This window comes from Dinoponera quadriceps, unplaced genomic scaffold (genome assembly GCF_001313825.1).
Source record: "Dinoponera quadriceps isolate SergipeBrazil2010 unplaced genomic scaffold, ASM131382v1 scaffold696, whole genome shotgun sequence".
Lineage (NCBI taxonomy): Eukaryota > Metazoa > Arthropoda > Insecta > Hymenoptera > Formicidae > Dinoponera > Dinoponera quadriceps.
Genome location: NW_014554799.1, coordinates 431,861 through 454,871, shown reverse-complemented (window position 1 = coordinate 454,871; position 23,011 = coordinate 431,861). Strand labels below are relative to the sequence as shown.

The 23,011-nt window shown below is 46.7% G+C and overlaps 2 protein-coding genes across 6 annotated transcripts in view; one reads left to right on the top strand and one right to left on the bottom strand.

Moving 5' to 3' along the window:
- Positions 1-15,946, bottom strand: part of LOC106742014 (F-box/LRR-repeat protein 20) — a 27,727-nt gene extending 11,781 nt beyond the window's left edge. Inside the window, exons 1-3 of one of the 2 annotated variants that reach the window (XM_014614571.1) lie at positions 15,546-15,946; positions 704-925; positions 301-368 (exon numbers count right to left, since the gene is read on the bottom strand). In XM_014614571.1, the coding sequence (XP_014470057.1) occupies positions 301-368; positions 704-925; positions 15,546-15,575 (320 nt within the window). In that variant the 5' untranslated portion in view covers positions 15,576-15,946. The remainder of the gene's footprint in view (positions 1-300; positions 369-703; positions 926-15,545) is intronic. The other variant, XM_014614572.1, reaches the window with a different exon arrangement.
- On the top strand, positions 2,615-23,011 carry LOC106742015 (probable chitinase 3). Of its 4 annotated transcripts, XM_014614574.1 has the most exons (3): positions 16,733-16,965; positions 19,436-19,567; positions 20,568-23,011. In XM_014614574.1, exon 3 carries the CDS (start codon positions 20,609-20,611, stop codon positions 22,004-22,006), a length of 1,398 nt encoding a protein of 465 aa, XP_014470060.1. In that variant the 5' UTR covers positions 16,733-16,965; positions 19,436-19,567; positions 20,568-20,608; the 3' UTR covers positions 22,007-23,011. The 4 variants fall into 4 exon arrangements, with proteins under 4 accessions (XP_014470061.1, XP_014470063.1, XP_014470060.1 ...); XM_014614575.1 differs by lacking the exons at positions 16,733-16,965; positions 19,436-19,567 and adding an exon at positions 2,615-4,070; XM_014614577.1 differs by lacking the exons at positions 16,733-16,965; positions 19,436-19,567 and adding an exon at positions 11,075-11,809.

Below are 23,011 nucleotides of genomic sequence, written 5' to 3'. Positions count from 1 at the left end.
TGGAGGAAGGGAGGACCATGATACCACTTTTTCCCCCGGAATAATTAAAATTGCGAGCGCGACGCCCGGCTTCGCGGGGACAAGCGCGCGCGCGCGTAATGCGACGTAAACGCAGGAGGCGTCTCTCATATATTTCTATTTCCACCCTCCGTGCGCTCTCCATTGTCGAAACCGATCGTGCCCGCCTGATAACATTCACGCGTCTTATCGCGAGCGCGCGAAATACGACGGCCCATTCTCAACGCGCGAAAGCTCGAGTGTAATCGTCTGCGTGTCCCGCTGCTGTCGTAGTCGTCGTACCTGAGTAGCAATTCTTTTGGCAGTTTCTTGTTAATCTGCGCCTCGTCATCGTGAAACACCCATGTTAGCTGCAACGAAACACAGAGACACGTGATTACGAGGCCGGCCGCGGCCGCGCTCGCGTTATCACCCTCGCGACGGACGCCGAGCGAGAGAAGCCGCTGACGTACCGTCTCCGTTGTGTGTACGTGTGTGAGAGACAGGGAGTAGAGGAGGATGACGAGAGAGAGAGAGAGAGAAAGAGAGAGAGAGAGAGAGGACGATGACGACGGTGTGGCGGGCGTGAAGGGGTGGCATATAACACACGTTGGGCACTTTATGGCGGGGCGTTACAGGGGAAGGCCTTTACGGAGCGCGTAAAGCTAGCGCATTGACATGCCCGACGGAGTCTAGATTAACCAACCTGCATGTAGGATTGCTTCATGGTAGTGACAGGGTTGTTGTGAGTGTGCGATTGCGATGTAGAGTAACCGGCCTGATGATGATAATGGTGATGATGTTGGCGATGATGATGATAATAGGAAAGATGCTGCTGCCGCCACCATTGTCCGCCGGAACCGGAATCTTGGACCGCCTGTTGGCCGACCTGGCCCCTTCCTATCACTCCCACGCGACTTACTTTTTTCTAGAACACATCCCAACGTGTCATCGGCGCCGTCAGCCCGGGGAAACCGGGGGCCACGCGCGGCTTTTCCCCCCGGCGCACGTCCCCGAGAGAAATTTTGCCGGAGTTCTTCCGCGGAAAAGAAAACGGCGCGGAGCGATCCTCGCGAGATCATTTCCAGACGTTCCGGAGACGCGCGCGAACACGCCCGCTCTCTTCGTCCCTCTACGTAGCGACTCTTTCATTCGGCCCGGATTTCATACGGCTCGTCGACGCGATAACGTGCACACTCCGCCCGTAGTTATCCGCGGCGTAACGTAATTTTCGCATTAATTATGATAATTTCCGATTCTAATAGTCGCGCGTCACACGTGCCAGATTGCGGTACAACATCTGCGACCTCGAGGAATTCCGTGGCTGCGCGCGCGACGCTTCCCTTCCTTCCCTCTCGCGGAAAGGATTCATATCGCCGATCCCGGTGCGAACAATAGCGTATGCAAAGTCGGGATTCGAATGATATTATTGCGACAGGACGCTTCGATCGGAAAGCGATGCGGCTCGTGTTATAATTCGCAAGCGGATACCGTATCGTGTGTTGGTGCGGCCATTGTATACCGTGCGCGCGTTTCCAGAGGACTAGACGCGGCCGCGCGCGCGTACGCACGCACGCACGCATACAGCGCATCGTCAGTAACATCGGCGCTTGATTAACGCGTACGCGCAACCGCCGCGTATCTCGTATCCTTTATTAATTAGCGTGGGACGCTCATCCCCCTGCCGTCGGTCAGCGACGGGTTCCCGCCGGCGCGTCTCCTTTCGTCTCGCCCCGTTCGCCGGGCCTATTCTGTGACTTTTGTAACGATAGCGTCGTTACATTGTCGTTAAACTGTCGTTGCGCAACTATGATACTGCGAATGATAAAAAAAAGCCAGCGCAACGATAACGTATCGATAAGGACGCTGTGGTTGAATCTGAATCTACAACAGATGCGCGGCAAGCCTTTAGCCTTTCTTCTCTAAGTAGTAAAATAGTAATAATAATGATGTAATGCATAAAATGTAACGTAATTGTTGACAAAGGCGTTTCTCACGTTACCAAAAGTTGTGATAACGCTTAAATCTTAGCAATTGCGACATCTGATCGCGCGGGAACACTGTAATTTAGTGCGTAGAGTAAAAGGCTAAAGGCTTATACCTATCGTACATGGAGAAAATATCCAAGTTGGGCATTACTCGTTGTTTACATTATTTTTTATTCGAATATGTATAATTATTCGTTATTTGCATTATTTGTTATTCGTCGTTTATTATTTACGTTATTGTTGGCGTGTGCCGATGTGTGCACATGAAAACTCAAATTTCATTATATTTTTATTTAACATATTATACAATCATTCTATCATCCCAGCAATATATTAAAAAAAAACTTCTTATATCTATAAAGTAAACAGAGAAAAATAAGACAAATAATAAATAATGAATAACAAATAACTCGAATAACGAATAATACGAATAATAAATAATACGAATAATAAATAAGATACTTGAATATTCATTTGAATATATTATTTAAATGAATATCATTTAAATAATTTATTGATGATTTGTTTGATGATTTCTGAGTAAAAATGTTAATTATAGATTTATTTATTATTTCAAATAAAATTTGCTCAAGTCTGGAAGATATTGTAGTAAAAATATCCACAAAATTTTGTAATGCTGGACCATGCCGGGATTATGACTGAAATTATGTATGTTATAATGTTTAGCGATGTATTTCATGTGCACATACCCACTAGAAATTACAACACACATAATAATTTCGACAATAGCTCTGATATAATCCAGCGCGAAAAATTATTGTAATAATGGGTACTGCAATATTTATTATACAATATATTTTCTCCATGTAGATTACAATTTAATGAGCAAGAGACTAACAACTTACTACGCCTGTTATAGATCCAGTCTAAAAGTTACAGAACGCGGCCCCATCGGGACTCAATTCTGGGCGCTAAATACGTCTTTCCAACCCCCAAGCTGAAGCAACGCTAAACGTGACGCTCGTAAGAAAAACGGAACTTGGAATTAAAAGGGGTGAAGTGACGTTCGTCATGCGTCCGGGACAGAATCCTCGTCTCGTCGGGATTGCGCAAGCGAGCGTTCCTCCTGCACACGACGATGTCGCGCGACCGCATCTTCAACGATGAGGAAGATTCTTCCGCGAGATGCTCGATTATCAGCGGAGTTAATAGAAGTGAAATGCAAAGCGGCGACGAACGAGCGTTCGCTGGATACGGTGGGACATTATAGCGGTGCACACCGACGTTTTCGCAGCCGCGCGCGAGTCGTTCTCGAATGAATCTTGAATGTACCTTCCTCTTGTGCCCCTTTTCGTTTTTTCTTTTCTTCTCAACGCAACGTCGCTTTATCCCGGAAAAAAAGAAAACCGGCTGATGTGTGCGTGCGTACGTGTGTGCACGCCTGTTTGCAGGCATGCGCGTGCAAAAACGTATATATTATAATGACCACACACACACACACACACACACAAAACGAGTCGCTTTACACGCTTGTATATCTCGCAGTAATAACGTAACGTACGCACGTGCACACCGTACTTATATAATACAAATACGAGCACACATGTCCGAAAGATTGCGCAACACAACGGCTTCAATCGGTGCGTTTGTTAATTGGAAAGTACAAGTTATGCATTCGTATTCGCGCATTCGCGCAGGAAAGTACGGTGGAGTGCGGGGAAGGGAAGAAACGCCGGCAAAGCGAGAGAGTTGGGTCGCGCGTGCGCGCATTCCTAACGTTAGTGTTAATTAATATGGAACCGTCGGGCTGTAATAGATGTAAGATGATTGAGGATTAATTATGCGCCGCATTATGCAAGCATCGCGTTGCCGAGCAATGCTCGAGATCGAAATACGCCCACCGCACGCGTGCGTGCATGCACGCGCGCATGTCCGCGCGCGATCGAAATAGAAAAACTATTTTCCCACTCGATAGTGACGAAGGATAGCCTTTTGCGTGTGTGTCTCCCAAGGATAGAATCTGGTGAGGCTATCTTGTCAACGTTAAAAATAAATGCGATGAATTCGCTCGCGGTTTGTTGCATACTACCGGCGCGCCTTCTTGTGTATGGGATTCGTGCGAGGGTGAGACAAGGAAAGGAGAAAAGAAACGGCTTCTGGACGATGTGTGTGTGTGCGCGCGAGTGGTATATGTGTGTGTGCGATGAGGGAGGACGGGGGAGGCGGAATCGTGAGTGAAAATTATCAACGCGGATGGCACAAGATTGTGTACACACGTACACGGTTCCTCCTTGCGAACGTTCATTTACTTAACGTCAATCTCGACGAAAACCCGTTTCCTTTTCGGCTTCTTGCGCGAGAGCAACGAGGAACGGTTAATCTGAAATTGATACCTGCGTGAACGACATTGCGGAAAGGAAGGGAGAAAGAGAAAAAGAAAGAAAGAAAGAGAGAGAGAGAGAGAGAGAGAGAGAAATAGAGGAAAAGGGAGAGAAAACGAAAAGAAAGAGAGTACCTATAAAATTTAGATTATACGTATATAATAGTTTGAAACAGGTATACGTTTTATTACAACACACATGTATATATAGTTACAATATCAAAGCACACGAGAAAGAGAGAAACGTTTACACGAGTTTCTTCGAATATAAAAGCCGATCCCGACGAAGAAAGACGAGAGGCCGAGTTCGCTCGGCTTTTCGCGCACGCAGGACGTCTTGTATACACACGATGCACGTAATACTCCGCCCGAGAATTCACCGTGTTAGTATCGTTGAATTACGTTAATATAACGCTTGGCTTACGGAGGGTTATAACTTACAAGCGCGCGCGTACCGGCGCCGGTTCTACGTGGACATTTATTTATTTAACGCCAATCGGGAGCCGAAGAACTCGTTTCTTCGGCGATAAAAACGGTTAATCCGAAATCGATATCCTCGCGAGCGCGCGTGCGCGCGCGCGAACATTATTACGCGCGCGGTAATCCGTAAGATTTCAAACGTACACAGCGTATAAATTTGGATCACGCACAGTAAAAAAAAAAATACTTTGTACTCCGTGTTAAAGTCGGCCCTTGTGAAAATTTTTGTGTTAAATTTTCGACACAGACGCGTGTGTTGATTTAACATACCGTGTTTATGTTATACTTCAACGTTTTGTGTCGAGTCGATACTCAACGTGTACAAATGTTCAAATCACACATGTAAATGTTAAAATAATCTATTTGATACATCAGTGTCGACTAACATATCGTGTGTATATATTATATTTTTGTCAATTTTTAACATGATATTCGTGTTGCTCTCAAACATATTCACCTTGTGTGTTAAATTAACACAGAAATTTGTGCGGGCCGTTTGGCACACGTGAAATGTGTGAAACTTAACACATGAAATTTTTTACTGTGCATATATTTCATCACACAGCGCGCGTACGTAGTTACAATATCGTTTTCCTTTTTCTCTCTCGCCAAGAGGCATTCGTACACGACGATAGACGACACGACGATAGAGAGCGTTCCCGCCGACAAACTCGCAGCCAATTTCCTCGCATTTAAGCAGCGACATTTCGCGACAACACGTCTCCAAACGCGTTCTCACGACAAGATTAATACGTCACAACGAGTACCCCTACAACAAAAAGTAAAAAAAGGTGGGGATTAAAAGATTAGTACGCGCGTGCACGCAACGCGCGCGTTGGGAGCGTCGTCGTGCATCGCGCAAGACAAATACGCACGGCTGCACCCGGACACTTGCGGTGGGATCATCGAACGGCTCTCACGATTGCGTTCACGCATCGATAAGAGTGAGACTCGGGGACCCGAATTCCGGATCTTATCAATCGTGGGATTTTCCGCTGATGCGTGTGCCGTGTAGTGTCATGGCTTACGCATGTGCGCGGAAGTACACGCATGGATCACCTAACCTTATTAGAGTCAAATTATCCGGTTATATATATTATGAAGTTATATAAAGAGATATAAAGCTAGTGGCGCAAGAAAAATGTAAGCAGCAAAACTCAAGCAATGAGGAAATTAACTAACCAATCAGTATATTTCTTTAAATTTGTTTTCTAAAAAGTGATAATGACTATTGAAATATATAAATCTAAAGAAATATACTAGTCGTTTGGTCAATTTCCTTACTGATCAAGTTTTATTGCTCATGTTTTTCTACGTGCTACTAGCTTAAAGGTTTTAGGTAGATTTTCGTGATTTTTTCGGTTTATATGAAAGCCCGAAAGCGCAACCGAAAAACAGGTAGAGGTAAAACTTGACGTGACATCATCGACTTTAATAATATATTTGAAAAATATTTAAAGAGAACGTATGAACCTTTCGCTTCCTTTATATAAGAGACATGTGACAACTAACCCGGGACATTGTCAGGGGTCGGAGGTCAGTTGTCCAATTTGCATGATGTTGCTTTAAGCTAAATAATTTTTTCAAACAGGAATATGTATAAGGCTACTATTTTTATCAAGTTAAAGGTTGTTAAAATAAAATAATAAAAATTACACAATATTATGAAATATCGTATACATTTTTTTATTCGAACATGAGAAGAGTGAAGACTTCTGGCCTCGGTCTCCGCTACTATGTCGAAGTTTCGTGTGCTCGAAAGTTCCTATTATCATTACTGTTACTACCACTGCTGCTGAGCTCACGCGAGCATTTCAGAGGTCCGACTAAAATTCTAAACCGCAGCTATAGGAGCTGGAACGCGCGCGCGACTAAATTTCACGGGCGAGTTTGCCTCGGTCGCGGGGCGCGTTCGCGGTCGCGGGCCGGAAAATGATCAATTTGCCTTTCGGGTTTCGCGAGACTCGCGCGGTGCAACGCGAAGGTAAACCGAGGCTCGCCTGATTTCGCTCGACGGCCACGAAATTGGGATACGTTATTTCGTCGTTGCACGCGCGAACGCGCATACGGCCCGTCCTTGGAACGACGGCTCTAGGAGCGCTTTTATCAATAATGACCGGTAAATGCATGGATCGCGGGCGGCTCTTCAAACTTCCATGCCTTATCGTATGAAGTATGCACAGGCGTTGCATAAAATTATACAGGATAACGAGCCGGCCAGGAGCGATAGCCATCGATGCGACGGAGATACGCGATTGCGTTCGGCCTTAAAACACGAGCGCGGCCTCCTGAATAATTATGAGTAGTAGCGTAATCCGGGGATCGTCCGAGGCGGGCGAAACCGCGAAAATAGCCGGGCGCGAAAGATTCGATCCTCGACTCGACATTCCGAACGTATTGCGATCCGAGCGTCGTAAGGTAAATGAAATCTGCGAATTCAAGGTTTTCGAGAGAGAAGTTAACGAGAGTGTCAGTATCGCCAAAGTAGGTTCTTATCAGCCTACAGGCCATCTAAGTAGGCGTGAACCATCCTTAACCCTCTAAGAGCAAGGTTGCAGTCGGATACGATCATACGGCTCGTTTATTTTACGTGTACGCGCTGTTCTTCTTCTTAAGGAATGTTTCACGTTATCATTCGCTTCTTTTACTCACTCTGCACATTAATTACAGGAAAAATTAACAAAACATGATCCCACAGCAAAAGAGACGTTTATTCATTATATATTATAGTAATATTTTTTAAAATATATTCCTGCTTATTGTTCCATATGATTTTTGTGCTCTTCCCTTGTTTTAATCAAACAGAACGCATATTCATATATTTGTGGAGCCATTCATATTCACATCCTGCTACTTCACCTTTCCTTGCGAGGGTTAAACGTTCGACATAGGGCCAAAATTTGCACCCGAAGTACTTGTACAAATACAGTCCCCCCTTTGGCTTCGAACGACAGTCGAATTTTATACTTTCGGAACACGGAAAGAGGCAAATAAAAATGTCGATTCGTGTACGTATCTTGCTAATTGCCGCGCGATCATGAGGGCAAACGTGTCGCGCGTCTTCGCTCCGCCCGACGGCGGGGCCCCGATTCTTAACGAGCGAACGCTTCTCGACCGAACCGCGAAATTTTATTCTCCGACGTCGACGCGAAGCCACGAACGAAATGTCGCGAGGTGTCTCGGCAAAAGTAATTACACATATCGATAAACTCATCGCCAGACGACCACACTCAAGATTAGACCGGGAAACGCCTTTGTCTGCGCGCCACGATGAGTAAACAAGTTAATACACGTGCGCGATCTTAATAGCATTATCGTCCGCCCGCGGATTTGCCCGGGGAGCTAAAAGTTACCGGCGCGTTCGCAAATTAATCCTTGGACGCGAAAATTAATAACTTCGTTATTACTTAATTCGCGACCCAGTTGCTGGGATATTTAACGTTTCGAATTACGAAGAGTTACGTGAGGTGGAAGACTGGCAGGTGGTGTAGAGTCTCTACAATAAGAGGCTGGACACCGTATGTTTGATTTCTGATTGGCAAATAAGTTACAAACATTGAAGTTGAAGCGAGAAAAGTGGTTTTGTCCACAAATCACTTACGAATCAAACGGCGTTAGCAAAAAAAAACAGCAAATCACATGAAGGGTTAAAAGGGAAATGAATTTGTGTGTTTCATATTATGATTATTAATTTATTTTGATTTGCACCTATTTTAATAATATCTGAACATTTCACGTATTATAGCTGTGAAATTCCGGTTTTTGATCCAAACATGGCAGCCACAGCGACGGTGTTCGTTCTTACTATAGAAATTCTAGTAGGAAGGAGAGAAAGAAGGAAGAAGAGAAAGAAGGCGAGAAAGAAAAAAAGAAGGAAGGAAAGAAGAGGCGGCCGTCGATCTTCTTACCGACGAAGAGTTCGCGTGTTTCCCTCCGGAGATCCGTAACGCGTCAAAACACAAAATTTAAAAAAAAGAGTAAAAAAATCACGAATAGACTCGAATCGAGACACGCCTCGATCGTATCCTCTCTCTCTCTCTCTCATGGCAAGAGGAGAGCTACTTTCGGCTCGGCCGTGCCTTGCGCGCGCGAATTCCTCGGGCTCAAAAGCGGGTAAAATAAACGGACATCGATTCGGCATTCGCCTTAAATACACACAGGCCCGCTGCATCACGTTGCTGCGATAACATATGCGCCACCGTGTGTTAAACGCGGAAGACAAATAGCGACGCGCGCGGGGAAGGGGGGGGGAGACCGAGAGTCGGGGAGGTGCCGCCGTAAACAAAGTGTTTGCGCAAATCGCGAGCGACGAAAGAGAATACGAGTCGCGGAGAAAGAAGAATCGGCCGTGCGCGCGCGCCTCAACATTGTCGTCGCCGTCGTCGTCGATACACGATCGCCTTCTATTATTCCTTATCTTTATCAGGGGGACCGCGAGAGGTGGTATCACGAGCGCGACCGCGAAAGATCAATGCGGTCACGACGACGACGACGAGTCGGGGACTCGCTTCGCTACGCAATCACGAAAACGAAGCGAACACGGCGGCACGAAGCGTGAAGAGTCGCCGCGATCCCCGATAACTTCGGCGCCGTGCGATTGTCAACGATCGTTTTTCGTTGTTGTTTTCTTTCCTTTTTTCTTCTTCTTCTTCAACCATTCCTCCCCGACGGGGCGCGAACGAGGGAGACGAACAAGGGGACTCTGGTACGCGCGGTAACTTTTAATTCTCGAGTTGTGAATGATATTACGTCGTGAAGCCTCGCGAAACTCGACGGGATAGACAAGCACGGTGAACTGAAGGAAGTTAAACGAAAACCAGGAGCAAACTAACGCGAACTAGGCTGGAATTGGATTAAAAGAGCGAGTCTGCTCCGCGAAAGTATCGAGGCGCCGGCCTGAGACGTCAATGATGCGGAATGACGGATCCTAAATCTCGTTTCGACTCGATGTGCAATTATCGTCCGGGCGTTATTACCCGTATATTTATATTCATAGCTCTTTCATATGTTATTATAAATATTACATCATTCTCTTATTGCCCGTAATTCATTCCAATTGACGCGTTGAATTTCTCATAATCGCATATCGAGCGATCCGCGCGGCGGCTATTTGTTTCGATCGATTTTTCAGATCGTCGCGATATAATTGCCGCCTTCAATGGCACGTCCACTTTTTCGTCGAGTCCGTTGTTGCACCATGCGCCGGTCCGCACAATGCACCGTGACGTCATCCCGCGTGCGCGGCTCGCAATGTCTGTTTACGTGTCCGCCACAGCCACCCTCGCGCGGGTCTCTCTCTCTTTTTCCCCGTCTATCGAAATCTCGCTTGCGCGTTCGAGAGCCATTTCTCTCTTGTCTCAGCACATCGTCCTCCGATCGCCGCGTCTCCCTCGAGAACGGAGAAGTCGCGCTTGATAAAAGAACGCGACCGTTCCGCGTCGATCGGAAAACGCGTGACGCATTTTTCGCTTGCGAGGTCTGGTTTCCTCGGCCGCAGAACTTCCTCGTTCGATTCCGGGAGACGGTGAAACTACGCAAAAACTACTTGGCACGGCAAGTTCGGAATATCGAGGGGGACAGCCGCGTGGGCGAAGTGCTTGTCTCTACTTGAGACGAGAGATTTTAAGATTCCGCACAGTTTAAGAGGCTCCAACATTGCTCTACTTATCTCTCTCTCTCTCTCTCTCTCTCTCTCTTGCTTCGATGAGATTCCGATTGAAAGAAGTTAAAATTAATATCGAAACGCACGCGTTATTATTTTCTACACGTATGCCATCATCAAATGTTTTTATCGTTTTACCTCAAATATATATTATATTATCGTCATATGTGTCATAGTGGTAAACATCAGAAAATACGGCATGACGCAACGCCCGAGTGACATTTCGATCAAATGAATTCGACAAAACTTTATAAACTGTGTAAAAGAGAGACACATTACCGAGTCGGAATTTTGGTCCAAATATGAAAGTTTTAATTCTATAACGTGATAGAAGCTAAGACTGCAAAATAGGTAGCATGAAAATTTCCACTCGGGGTACGTCGTTTGTGACACGGGGCGACACGGCTGGAAGATGCCGTCTATTACCGTCAAATCAAAGAGAAACTCGACGAGTCAATCACATCGGACGAAGAGTCGACCCAGCATCGCGAGGCAGCAGGGGAATGGGAGCAAAGGACACGCAGACAGATATTTACAGCTCCTCCTGAGTCAATAATAGATTCGAAACGAAAGGTACACGCGTTGCGTGCACCTGCGCGACCTCCGTCGCGTCCGTTGATGCGCCGTTACGACTTCGCGCTCGCGAAAAATCGCATCGCCCGCTCGTCCGGACGAAGAGCGCCGACGCGGCGCAGCGCTGCCGCTGCTACCGAGCTGCTTAGGAGGGCGAAGTCCGAATATTCGCGAGAGAGTCAATCTCGGAAAATATCGGGACCACTATACAACGATACAACGTACCCGGTGTACCTCGTCGTTGGGCCAATAAGAGATCGCGATGAAAACATTGTGGATATGCGATATTTATCTGAAGATTCTCCCCTGACAGCTTGGCAGCCGTCCCGATGGCTGGCCGCGATAGCTGCGCGAGCGCAGCAAAATCGAGACATTTTTCCGTGGAAACACCGACGCGTAATTAACAAGCGAGATGCAGTCTCGTGTGTTATCGGATTCGAGTGCGCAGCGAATGACGAAGAACGGCGTGTGGTGTGGACTTTCCACCCGCGAGAAAGACTCCCCGATTTTCCGGGCGTATTCGTTCGCAATTTTCCGAACGAAATTGCGGCGTTTCAGATGCAAATTCCCGGCGAATTTGTTTATCGGCCGGGCTCCTTGCTGTTTCCCGCGCGGACGGAGAGAGAAAGAGAGAGAGAGGGAGAATTAAGAAGCTACTCGAATTCCAAATATTAGATCTGCCAGCGAAAACGGAGAGATTTCCGTGTGCACGCGCGAGCGAGCAAGCGAGAAAGAGAGAGCGAGCGAGCGAACGACTGCTGAAATAAAGTAAGATCTTCGAAGGGACAGTTTCAACAAAAATTCACCGAGTCCCGATGAGATTCCCCGAGGACGCGGCGATTTCCCCAGGCGGAAAAAAGTTGCCCGAGAACTTCGGGTTTCTCCGGACGATAGTAATGGGACGGCCCGCGTCTTCGTCGTAACGGAGTTTCAACGCGAACAACGACGGTGGCACGTTAATATCTCGCGATATTCCGATCGATCGGCCTGTCGAAATGATTAACGACGAACCGTCGAATCATCGTTTCGCAAAATCCTTCCTAGGCATCGCGGCTACGCGCGACAACTAAGCGAGAAAGAGAGAGAGAATTGTTCGTGACGAGCGACACACGCCGATGAATCCTCCTGTTTCTCCTCAGCCCCCACCATCTGCTCCTCCTCCTCCTCCTCTTAGCGGAATCACGAGCGCTACGCGGACGGTGTTGCTAAGAAATTAGATTCCGCAGCTTGCACACGTTGCATGCTTATATTTCGGCGCCGGGTATATCCGGTCAGCGCGACGTGATCATCGGCGAACGCGACCGCGTTTTGCATGTCGACGACCGTACGGCTCGTCCCTACAGGGTGTCTCGGAATAGACGGAGAGTGGACGCGCCACGCTCTTCTTATTCGCGCGTGCGACTCGCCGTCGCTCGGGAAATGAACGCGAGATCGATTTTTCTCGCAGCGATCGCGTCCGTCAGGTAGACAACGACAATGACCTTCCTCGTCGAAGAAGTCTGATTGGAAACGAAGGGCTTTTGTTCGGTCGGTCGCGAATCTCGGTGATGACGACGATATGTCACAGGACATTATTCTCTTTGTTCGCTGCCGTGCTGACTTTAACGGTATTTTAATTTCGCGACTTAGTCATTACCGAGAAACGCCGAGCGGATCCGAGTCGGAAAAGTCGCGCGCGAAACGCGATGGCCTCTTTCGACACGCTCGTCCTCGCATTCTCGACGAAAGGATCCGGCTGCAAATTTGACAGGAAACCGCGTTACGTGTCTGTCCACTTTCCGTCCGCCGATTCTGGGCCAACCCCGTTTCTATCCTTCTGTCCTTTTTCGTCTTGCGCTTTGTACACTTCCCCGCGATTTTGATTCTTTCCTCTTTTTACGGAGAAACCCGCGCGCACACGTGCACACATATACACGCGAACACAGCCGTCTCTCTTTTTCTCTTTGAACGTGCAAAAAGCACGGTGAAATACGGTTAAGAAGAACAGACTTCGCGTCGAGTCTCACGTTGCGAGACCAGAGGAATGTCAGAGAAGCTGGCGGGAGGAAGATGGGAGGAAGATGGGTAGGGTATGAGGGAGGGAGGGAAGGAGAGAGAGGGGGGGAGGAGACTAGATAAATAAATTCGATAAATTTGATTAAAATGTTTTTGTGCGTGCACAAAACGTAGACATAGTAATCAGATCTATACAGCCGTGCTAGCAGCACAGAATTCAAACACACGCATGTATGCACACACGTCGTGCCGAAACGCGCGCATGCAGATTTTCCCGTGAGGTATTTTCATGTTTTAATTATTTATATATTTTATGTGTATATATGTGTATATAAATTTGTATATATATATATATATATATATGCATGCAGATTTGTATATATATATATATAACAAAGAATGCGTACACGTTAATAGTAGATGCATAGCGTTTGACATGTAGTCGAAGAAGAGCCATGCGTGCGCGCCCATATGCCAATAACTTTTCGCAATTTGCAACTCATGAAGGAAGTATGTAAAAATAGCGGTCGTAGAAACGGATGATACATGCGGGACCGAGGCTGCGCTCGAACGCAGCATCGCGTCCGGAGCTTCTCTCGTCCCGCTCGTTAACGCGCGTCTTCAACTACGAGCCGGTAAATAGGGGCGCAACAACAATCGCTTTATCCGCTCATCTCGCCAAATCGTCACGACGGGGGAAGTCCTCGGAAAAGTTCTTTCCCCGGCAACGCGCACCTGTGCGTTTTTGTGCGTGCGGATTCATAATTCGCACGGACGCGCGCAAACATTTTTTTTGTTTTTTTAACGAATCGTGAAATACGGGCGCTCTATGTAATTTCCGCTATTTTAACGTCCAGTAAATATGGCTACATCGCGGAGGTCGATATGTTGATCGAGGTTTTATCGAATTAATAAATGTTTTCTTCGCGCTTGGAAACGCATTTCAGCCCGTGATCGCGTTAAACGCGCAACCGTCGTGTGAGCATTTTGCAAAGATATACTAACACATACACACAGGTAACGGCATAGTAACAACGCATTATATAAACGGCGTATGTTGCATGTATATAAATTCAATCCGATAAGGTTTTCCCGACGCACAACATGCGATACCACGAGCGCACGCATGCACAGAGAATCGTCTAATCCAAACTCGGCGCGAGGCGTCGTTACAACAAAGACCTGGTTCATTGTCACCGTTGCTCGCGCGGTCCCTTCCCCCTCCCCCGCCGCCGATATGTATCGCCGAGACGTATCCAGACGTGCTTTTTCCCCGGCCTCGTCGTTGTCGAGAGCGACAAAAGATCCGGCGTAGATGCGAAGTAAAAGCGAGTTAAGCGGCAACACGTTTTCCCCGCGCGCCGATCTGTACGTCTAATCCGACTGACGAGATAACGAGGAGGCAATCGGTGCGAAAACACGATCCATTCACAGCTTCTTACTTATCTCGTCGGCATTCTGCGGACCTCATTGTTATCGCGAAGGCACGGCACGCGCGACCGCTTGTTTACGCGCCGCGACGCGCGTGTTCGGTGTCTTCCAGAACACGCGAGAAAGAGAGCGTCGGTGGCAGACGAGACGCGCGCAAAGACACGGCGCTTGTCGTCGAACTTCCGGTAGTCGCGAGATTCGCGGAGCCGATTCGTCACAGCGCGCACGGCCGCGGGAACAACGGCGCTCATTGACATTCCGATCGCGCGCGAACGCACGTTCGCGTCGAGGATCGCTTCCGTGCGCGCGCGAGAGAAAAAGAAAGAGACCGAGAGAAAGACGGGAGGGGGAGGGCAGCGCGGAGATTTTTGCGCGCGTCGTCGTCGACGACCGGAGCGGAGAACAAAGAAGAGGGTAGTAGCCAGCGCGGGGGAGGGGGAGGCGTGCATTTAACAACGAGAACGCACCGCTGGCGGCGTAGCCACCGCTGACGGTCGCGAGACAGAGAGAGGGACGGGGGAGAGAGGGAGAAAGAGGGAGACGGAGCGCGAGAAAGAGAGAAATAAAGAAAGGACGGAAGGAAAGAGGAAAGAAAGGACAAAGGACGGAGAGCAGGCTGTCTGGCTGGTTGCTGAGCTAGGTATCTATCTACCTAGCCAGCCAGCTAACTCGGTTGGTCGATGGGGAACATGTAGGTGGTGGGTAGGAAAAAGTCCGAGAATGACAGCGTGTTGCCAGCCAGGCCCGACGGAATAACGAGAGGACGCGAATTAGCGAGCGACGCCGTCGTCATCGTCGCGGCGATCCTCATCGCGCGTCGTCGTCGTCATCACCGTCGTCATACCCGTCGGCGTAGTTTTCGCATTCGTCGTGACGATCGTCAGTCCGAACACCGAACGCGAGACGGCGGCGATGAGGATGCCCGCGGTGACAGCCGCGCTTCGCGGAGGCCAGGGGAGCGAATCAGCTGTTCGCCTCGGCAATGACAACATTGGACACGCACGACCCCCCCGGACGTGTGGCACTTTGACGCGCGTTTCCACGGCCGCGTATCGGTGCCGCGACGACGTTGACTTACCTCGAGCCTGGTGCGCCCGGAGTGTATCATCCTTTTGCGTCGCGTTATTTTGCAAAACTTCCGGGAGTACCCGCACGATGTGGTCGCGAAAAAAAAAAACGTCGCGCGGCCGAGCGAGTCGCTGTGCTTCGCGAGAGAAATGGCCGAGTCCTACTGAATGCCCGACGTGCGACGGCGTAGTGGGGTGACGCGAAGACGGTGCGCCGCCGCTTTCCGTCGGCGCCGCGCGCCGGTTGGCTGCGGACGGTCGGCTTGACGACAGCGCGGCCAACCAGCGCGCCCGCAGCCATTGTTTACACGCTCGCGATTGGATCGTTATTTTCGTGGTAGCGCGTCGCCGACGTGCACCGCGGCTGGTGCACCGTGCACCTCGCGCTGCAACAAACGGGAACGAGCGGCGTTATTCTGCGCCGCCGTGTTCGCGAGAGAGCGCGGACGGGAGGAATGAACGAACGATCGAGCGAGCGCGAGGGAAAGAGAGAGAGACAGAGGGGAAGAGTGCGCGCGCGGTCGGTGAGCGAAAATATCGCAGGCAGCGACGTTACCGACGCCCGGATTTGCTGTTACCAAGTGCGCGGCCGCGTGCGCGCGCCTCGCGCGTCCCAGATAAGCGCGCGCGCGCGCCCTGAGTTAAGATCAACGTGTGTTGCTAGGTCCGCTTTGATTCACAGCTCTTCTCTCGGCTGAAGAGAGAGAACGCGGCCGGGAAATAACCCCGTTGACCTGGATTCAATTATGGCTTGACCGAAATATTTAATTTACGGGGGGGAAGGGGGCGTCTGTGTGTGTATACGTGAGTCTGTGTATTCGATATCGCACTTGAGTGATACGCGAGATCTCGATGATGATTCTAAGCCCGCGTCGCGCTTACCAACGAAATCGATCGCGTCTCTCCGGGCGACGGAAAGCCATCGGAAAGGCAGCGACGAATCGGACGATAAGTTTGTTACGGGCGCATAACAAAGCGGGGGCTCAGGAGCGAGCGCGTAACTCCGGACGATTAGATTTCGCCGATGCGAAATCGTGGCCGCCCGTTCCATAGGGAAATGATATCATCGCGGCGCGGCGAAGACACCGTTTCAGATAACCCGATGATGAATGGCGCGCGATCGATCGCGCGCGAAAAACCGTCTGCGCAAACAACACGGCGCTCGGGAAATAAACCCCGTGAAACTATTGCGCCGCGGGAAAATTCCGAACGCGCACTTGGCGCCTCGCGTTTCATTGCCGCGCGCGAAAACGCCCGGCCGTTACATCGGCCGGTGACGCGGCGAACTGTCGATAACACGAGACTTATCTCTTCTTAATCGTAGGACTTGACGAAAGCTAGAGTTGAGTATCTGTCCAAGATGATTATCAAGGTGTCGACGCGTCATAAAGGTCGATTAAAAGAGGAATGTGATATCGGCGACGCGCCAAGGTACGGATGAATCGTTCTTCTTCGAAGGTACTCTAATCGAATCATCGATTTCATGCGAAACGTGTGACTTTCCACGCATTGAATGAGGCAGAGCGAGAGCCGACACGATACATATTTTCATTGATACAGGCGTTAAATTACAGCTAATTGTATTTAGGGAATTATACGTTTGACGAGAACAAAGCACCGATTAACCCTCGGTGCACCACCGGTGATTATTAAATGCAATTATAGTTTAAGTTTCCTCCTTATTAATAGTTCTAACTATTTGTAAGGACTGATATTTTGCGACTTATTCCTTCATAGGTTTCTTTTAAAGAACAAAAGGAAAATCTACTCATTTCTTTAATAGATTAATCTGTCATCTTGATTAATTTTTATCTTAGTTTTAATTTTTATAATTTAATTGAATAAATTAATAAATTAAATTAACCACGCTTAATTTCGAATCTTTAATTCGCCATATTCCCGTCCGTAAGACCGCTCGATTTTATCGCTTCATTGTCATTTTCATTCTAATTAATATTATTAAGCTTTTAAAGTGAAAATTACAGAGTCTGAATAAGATGTTTATAATATCAGGTCAAGAAAATAATATGGATTTATACTAAACTTATTATTACAAGAAGAAGAGTGTTTTCGGGAAAAATTCTCAAATGTTTTTACAAATATGATTTAAGAAACAGTAATATTCGTTCGTTGTAGCGAACGTCTGATACTTAAAAAAAATAGTATGTCATATGCAAACTAAAAAACTGAAAAACGTTCAGTGGTCCTCTATCGGAATATAGCGAGCTAAAGTTAATCCTTCTTAATTTTTTAATTAACAGTTTATAAATTCATTATAGAATGTCTATCCTTTTTATAAAAATGATTGATGTATAATAGGTATTTTATAAAAGAACCGAACTTACTTACAAGAAGTTTGAGCTTACAAATATCTCATGATAATTTTTAATTATAACTTGTAAATTCACTAGCAATTCCTGCATTTCTTGTTAACGAATTAACGATTTTAATGTCCGATTGGTGATATCATTTCTAAAATTGTGTCGCGCAAAGCACCTTTCAGAGTACTTTTTTACTATATTTAATAAAGAGCCAGCGACCTCCCTTGGCGTGGCCGAGCTATTTAATCAGAGAACTTTGCTCGCAAAATTTTAGGCGTAGTATGTGCACTTTTATCGTTATCGGTGATACGACGAGTCATCCCCGGTACTTATTTCAATTATCGATGCCGATAAAAATCACTGTATTCGTGAAATAACATGTCCGCTTAATTGTACAGACTTTGGAGTTACATATTTCGTGCTTGCTTTGTCCCTGCCAAATAGAATGTTCATGTGTCACCTTCATCGTTTTTTTCTCGCGAATTTTTATAATTGATTCAATATATCGCAACTCAAGAGTAAATCGCTAGTATTTAATTAAAATCGATGGAACATTATTTTTGCAATTCCCCTTTAAAAGTAAAACGTTTTTTATATTAAATATAATTCTAACTCTCTTATATATATGACATTTATATGACATTTCAAATAAAGCCAAACGTTTAATACGCTCTCGTTCGTTTGTAATTATTTACTAGAACAGATTCCTAAGATCATACTATGCGAGTTATGAAAGGAATTTTCCTGTTTATAAATTTGTATTTGTCTCTGTGAGAGAGACATCCTCTCAATGAATTTAATTAACTTGGCGCTTTTATTTATCATCTGTTATCATGCATATATCTATATCGCAAAATATTGAATATCTACAATATTCCGTCGCCGGAAAATGCGTTGCGTATAGAAAAAGTCGTGTAAAATATTCCTTCATCAAATTTAAATTTTACTTTATAAAGGGAAGTGTGTCCAGAACTAGCTATCGTGACATTTTCTTTATATTTATCTCCTTGAAAATATCGGCGAGATAACGAGTTTTATCAACAACAATCAAATATACCGCGGTACGTCATCACCTTATTTAATGTAACCGCCTTGTCGGTGGGTGTCTCGTAATTAATCGTCGTCGAAATCGTTTAACACTTGCTTTAATCGCGCACCGTTTAATTTCGCTCGACGAGATTCGGCGTTGAATCGTGGCCATCGTCATTATTTGTTCCATAAATTTCCCTACGAAACGCGAACTTCTTCCCTCAAACTTCGAATGCCTCCTGTAATCTCATAAGTGCGGATATATCTGCACGGCAAATATGTCGATTCTTCTCTAAAAGATTCATTGAGTCACGCACGTCCGCTTTGTACAAGCCTTGTCCTTATTTTTATCGATGTCGTGTGCGTTCCTCCGGCAGTAGATTTTACACATCGATAATACGGCAATAATAAGCGCGCTTGTCACCGAGCACATTATCTAAATCTAAAACGATTTCAAGGCTCCGCAATGCGATAGTGCAATATTGTAATATTAAATTTGTAGAAGAGCGTATATATGAGTTTTGTATATATAGCAGTCTATTTATATACAGGGTGTCCCGGGATTGCTCCGGGGGAACATCCGCCCGAACATTCGCGCGATTTCGCCGGCTGATTTCGATAATTCCGGATTGATTGTCGGGCGACAACGAGAGATTATCCGTTGGCACGAAATCGAAACGGAGGTATTTTGCACAAATTCAGATATGATAATTCAGATGTGATATATTCGACGATAAGATGGTGCAAGTCTTATAAAAATCGAATGCATACGATTGCAGCGGTCAGTTATTGAAAGTGATATGCATTGACGTGATCAAAATCGCGAGAACATTCCGCGATGAAAGGTGAGCCTCCGAAAACGACGCGACGATCGACATCCACGGACGAATAACGCGACACGAGCCAGTTTCTCGGTGTTCAAGTGCAAAGTTTGCTAATTGAATCGTTCGTCGAACGATCGCGGACCAAAACCTTCGCGTCTTTGCCGGTGCGCCTAATTCACAGGAATCTATTATTCCTCCGGTCGAACGAGTCGCTATTACATAGTAGTACATAACGCGCGAAGAACCTCATGTTATGACATGAAAAGATTCACGACTGATAAAATGTGTCTTTGTCAGAACGTTACACTGAAACCATTTCAATTATCGTGAGGGAAGGTTTCCCGAATGTAGACAAGATTTCGGCATTAAGTCGGCATTAAGCTGAAACTCAGCTTAGGAAAGTAATCCTTTATCATCGGTGTTTGCTCAGTGTGCGTTTGCGAGAACAAATCTGTATCTGTATTGTATGCGGTAGCGTCGTCGGACTTAAAAAGTCGATAACAATTATTCCCGATGGTTGCGCGGTGAGATTAAAGACGGTATTACCGTGTGATATTGCGAAAAATATGAAAATATTTCCAAACGCAGATCGTAGATCTACCTGAAAATATGATCTGCAGATCCTGTAGAGAATGAATAAATAAATATATTTATAGAAATAAATGAAAATAAATATATTCTTATATTATTTATAGTAATTACATATTTTATTATTATTTTTACTTAATTTTTCATTATATTTTTCTCATAATATAAATATATAATTATCATTAATAATAACGTTGTCACATAATTGTATATATATATTTTTATTTTTATACTTATTTATTTTTATTTATTATGTATTTGTAATTTGCAGAAAACTATTTGGTGCTCATCGCACTGGTCACGGCGTCGGGGATGTTCGCATTGGCGAATGCCGTGGACGTTGAGATACCGGCGCAGTGCCCCGAGCAGCATGCCGAGAACACCATGATCCGTCTGAAGCACGAGTCCGAATGCAGCAAGTACTACGAGTGCTTACAGGGTAAGAAGATCTTGAAAGTTTGCCCGTACAGAAACGAGTACAACGACAGGCTGCACTTCAACCCCGCGCTGCAGGCTTGCGCCTGGCCGGACCTCACGATCTGCGAGGACGCGAATGCGAACCAGCCGCGCGTGTGTCCGGGGGACCTGAAGCGCTGCATAGGCATACCGGATGAGAAATATTGCGACAGATACTACCTGTGCGACCACGATCGCCAGGAGGTGCGCAGGTGCGCAGAGGGTCTGCACTTCAACCCGGCCACCCAGATGTGCGATTACCCGAAGAACGCCGGCTGCGAAATAAGCTGCGTATGGACGTGTTGCCCGCCGAAGGGCTCCAAGGTGAAGGTCCGGCTGCCGCACGAATGCTCCTGCAGCCAGTACTACGAGTGCAAGGACGGCGAGTATGTCTCCGAATCGTGCCCGAAGGGCGAGCACTTTGACAACCGGCTGAAGCGGTGCCGACCTGCTGACGAGGCCGGCTGCATCGTCCGGCCGATGATGCCGCCGAGCGAGGCCCTCGTCAAATGTCCCGAGAATAACGCCGGCGGAGCCGTGAAGCTCTCTCATGAGCTCGACTGCGGCAAGTACTACGAGTGCGTCGCCGGCGAGATGATCCTGCGGAGTTGCAGCGACGGTTGCAGCTTCAACCCTCTTCTCGGGGCCTGCGACTTCCCGAAGCACATACCGTGCAACGTCAGTCGTTGCTGCAGTCCTCGAGCGTTCGTGGTTCAGCCAGCGACCCCGAAACCGTCGGACGAGAATAATCGTCGAATAGTCGACGTGTTACCTTTGGAAAAGGACCCCGACTGCCCCGCCGAGGGCACCGTCAAGATACCGTACCCGACGAACTGTACCAACTATTACCTATGCGAGAACGGCTGGAAAACGATTCACGAGTGTCTCTGGGGCCTGTACTTCAACCCGATCATCAGCGAGTGCGACTGGCCGCACAATGAGATAGTATGCAACCCTCATCCGAAGGATTTGGCATTGTTGCGAACGGGGGTGTCCGTGAGCGAGGATGACCCGGACAAGGTCGTTTGTTACGGCGAATGCCCGTTCCCCGATCCGATGGACAGAACGATACACTTGCCGGCGAATGACTGCACCAAGTTCTGTAAGTGCAGCAATGGCGTGCCGTACCCTAAGAAGTGCCCGAAGGGTTTGCGCTTCAACAGGAAAGAGCAGGTCTGCGACTGGCCGTGGGCGGTCAAGTGCGAAGACGATCTCGCGGAAAACACGGTTGCGAATCTGGCGGGGAATAGCTGAGAGGACAGGGAGTGCGACTCTTCCATCGTCTCCGAGATTATCCCGCCGATCCTTCAGGAATTACACTCGGAAAAAGAATTGGAGATACGGAGAAAAATAACTTGCTGGCGTAGTAAATTTTATATTGTCACGACAAAATCTGCGGTAGCAACGATGGTTTCGTTACGAAAATTATCTTTCTCCGTGTAGGAGCTAAAATAGTAACAAACTAATGTTGGTTACTACCGCAGCTAAATTTAACAGCTGTTTAAATTAAGGTACTGCAGCTTATATAGTTGTACGCGGAGAAAAAGGATTAGTTGATTAACGTGAACAATGAACAAACCGAATGCGTTTTGGTTGAAAAATATAAAATTTCTGGTCCTAAGAATCAAATTTAGTTCATAGGAATTAGAAATTCTGTTCTCCCCGACGAAAATATTCATCGTTACGTTGACTCAATCTTTTTTCTCCGTGTTGCAGCAAATGCAGTTCATCTTTAATAACTAATGAGTCGTTGCTACCTAGCTACATAGCTAAATTGATTACATTCAGAACATTGGCTGTCCCTATTTTAGCTGCTACAGCTTGATTTTAGCCTCTATGGCTGATTCTTTCTCTGAACGACAAAGGAAGCAATCGATCGTTTCGGGCCACCCTTTGTTTCCCCTCGAAATTTTTAGCGAAATTGTCAGCGTGTATCAAAAACGTGTTAATGCCTCGATAAGTCAAAATTTGTGTAGTATTTTATCCATAATTGTAAAATGACTAGGTCAAAATGTTATTTATACGAATTATCAGATTGGGAAAGATTATCAGTCGATAATCGATACAATCGATCAACGATACAAGCGAAGTTTCATATTCATGTGTGTAATGATTAAAGATATTAATTAGGTTAATCTGAAGGTCGAATTATTACGTCAGAATTTTCGAGTGACTTTTATACACGTATGTGCAAAAGTAATCATGTATGATTTTTATAAACACGTATTTAGACATGTGTGGAATTTTCCAATTGTGTAA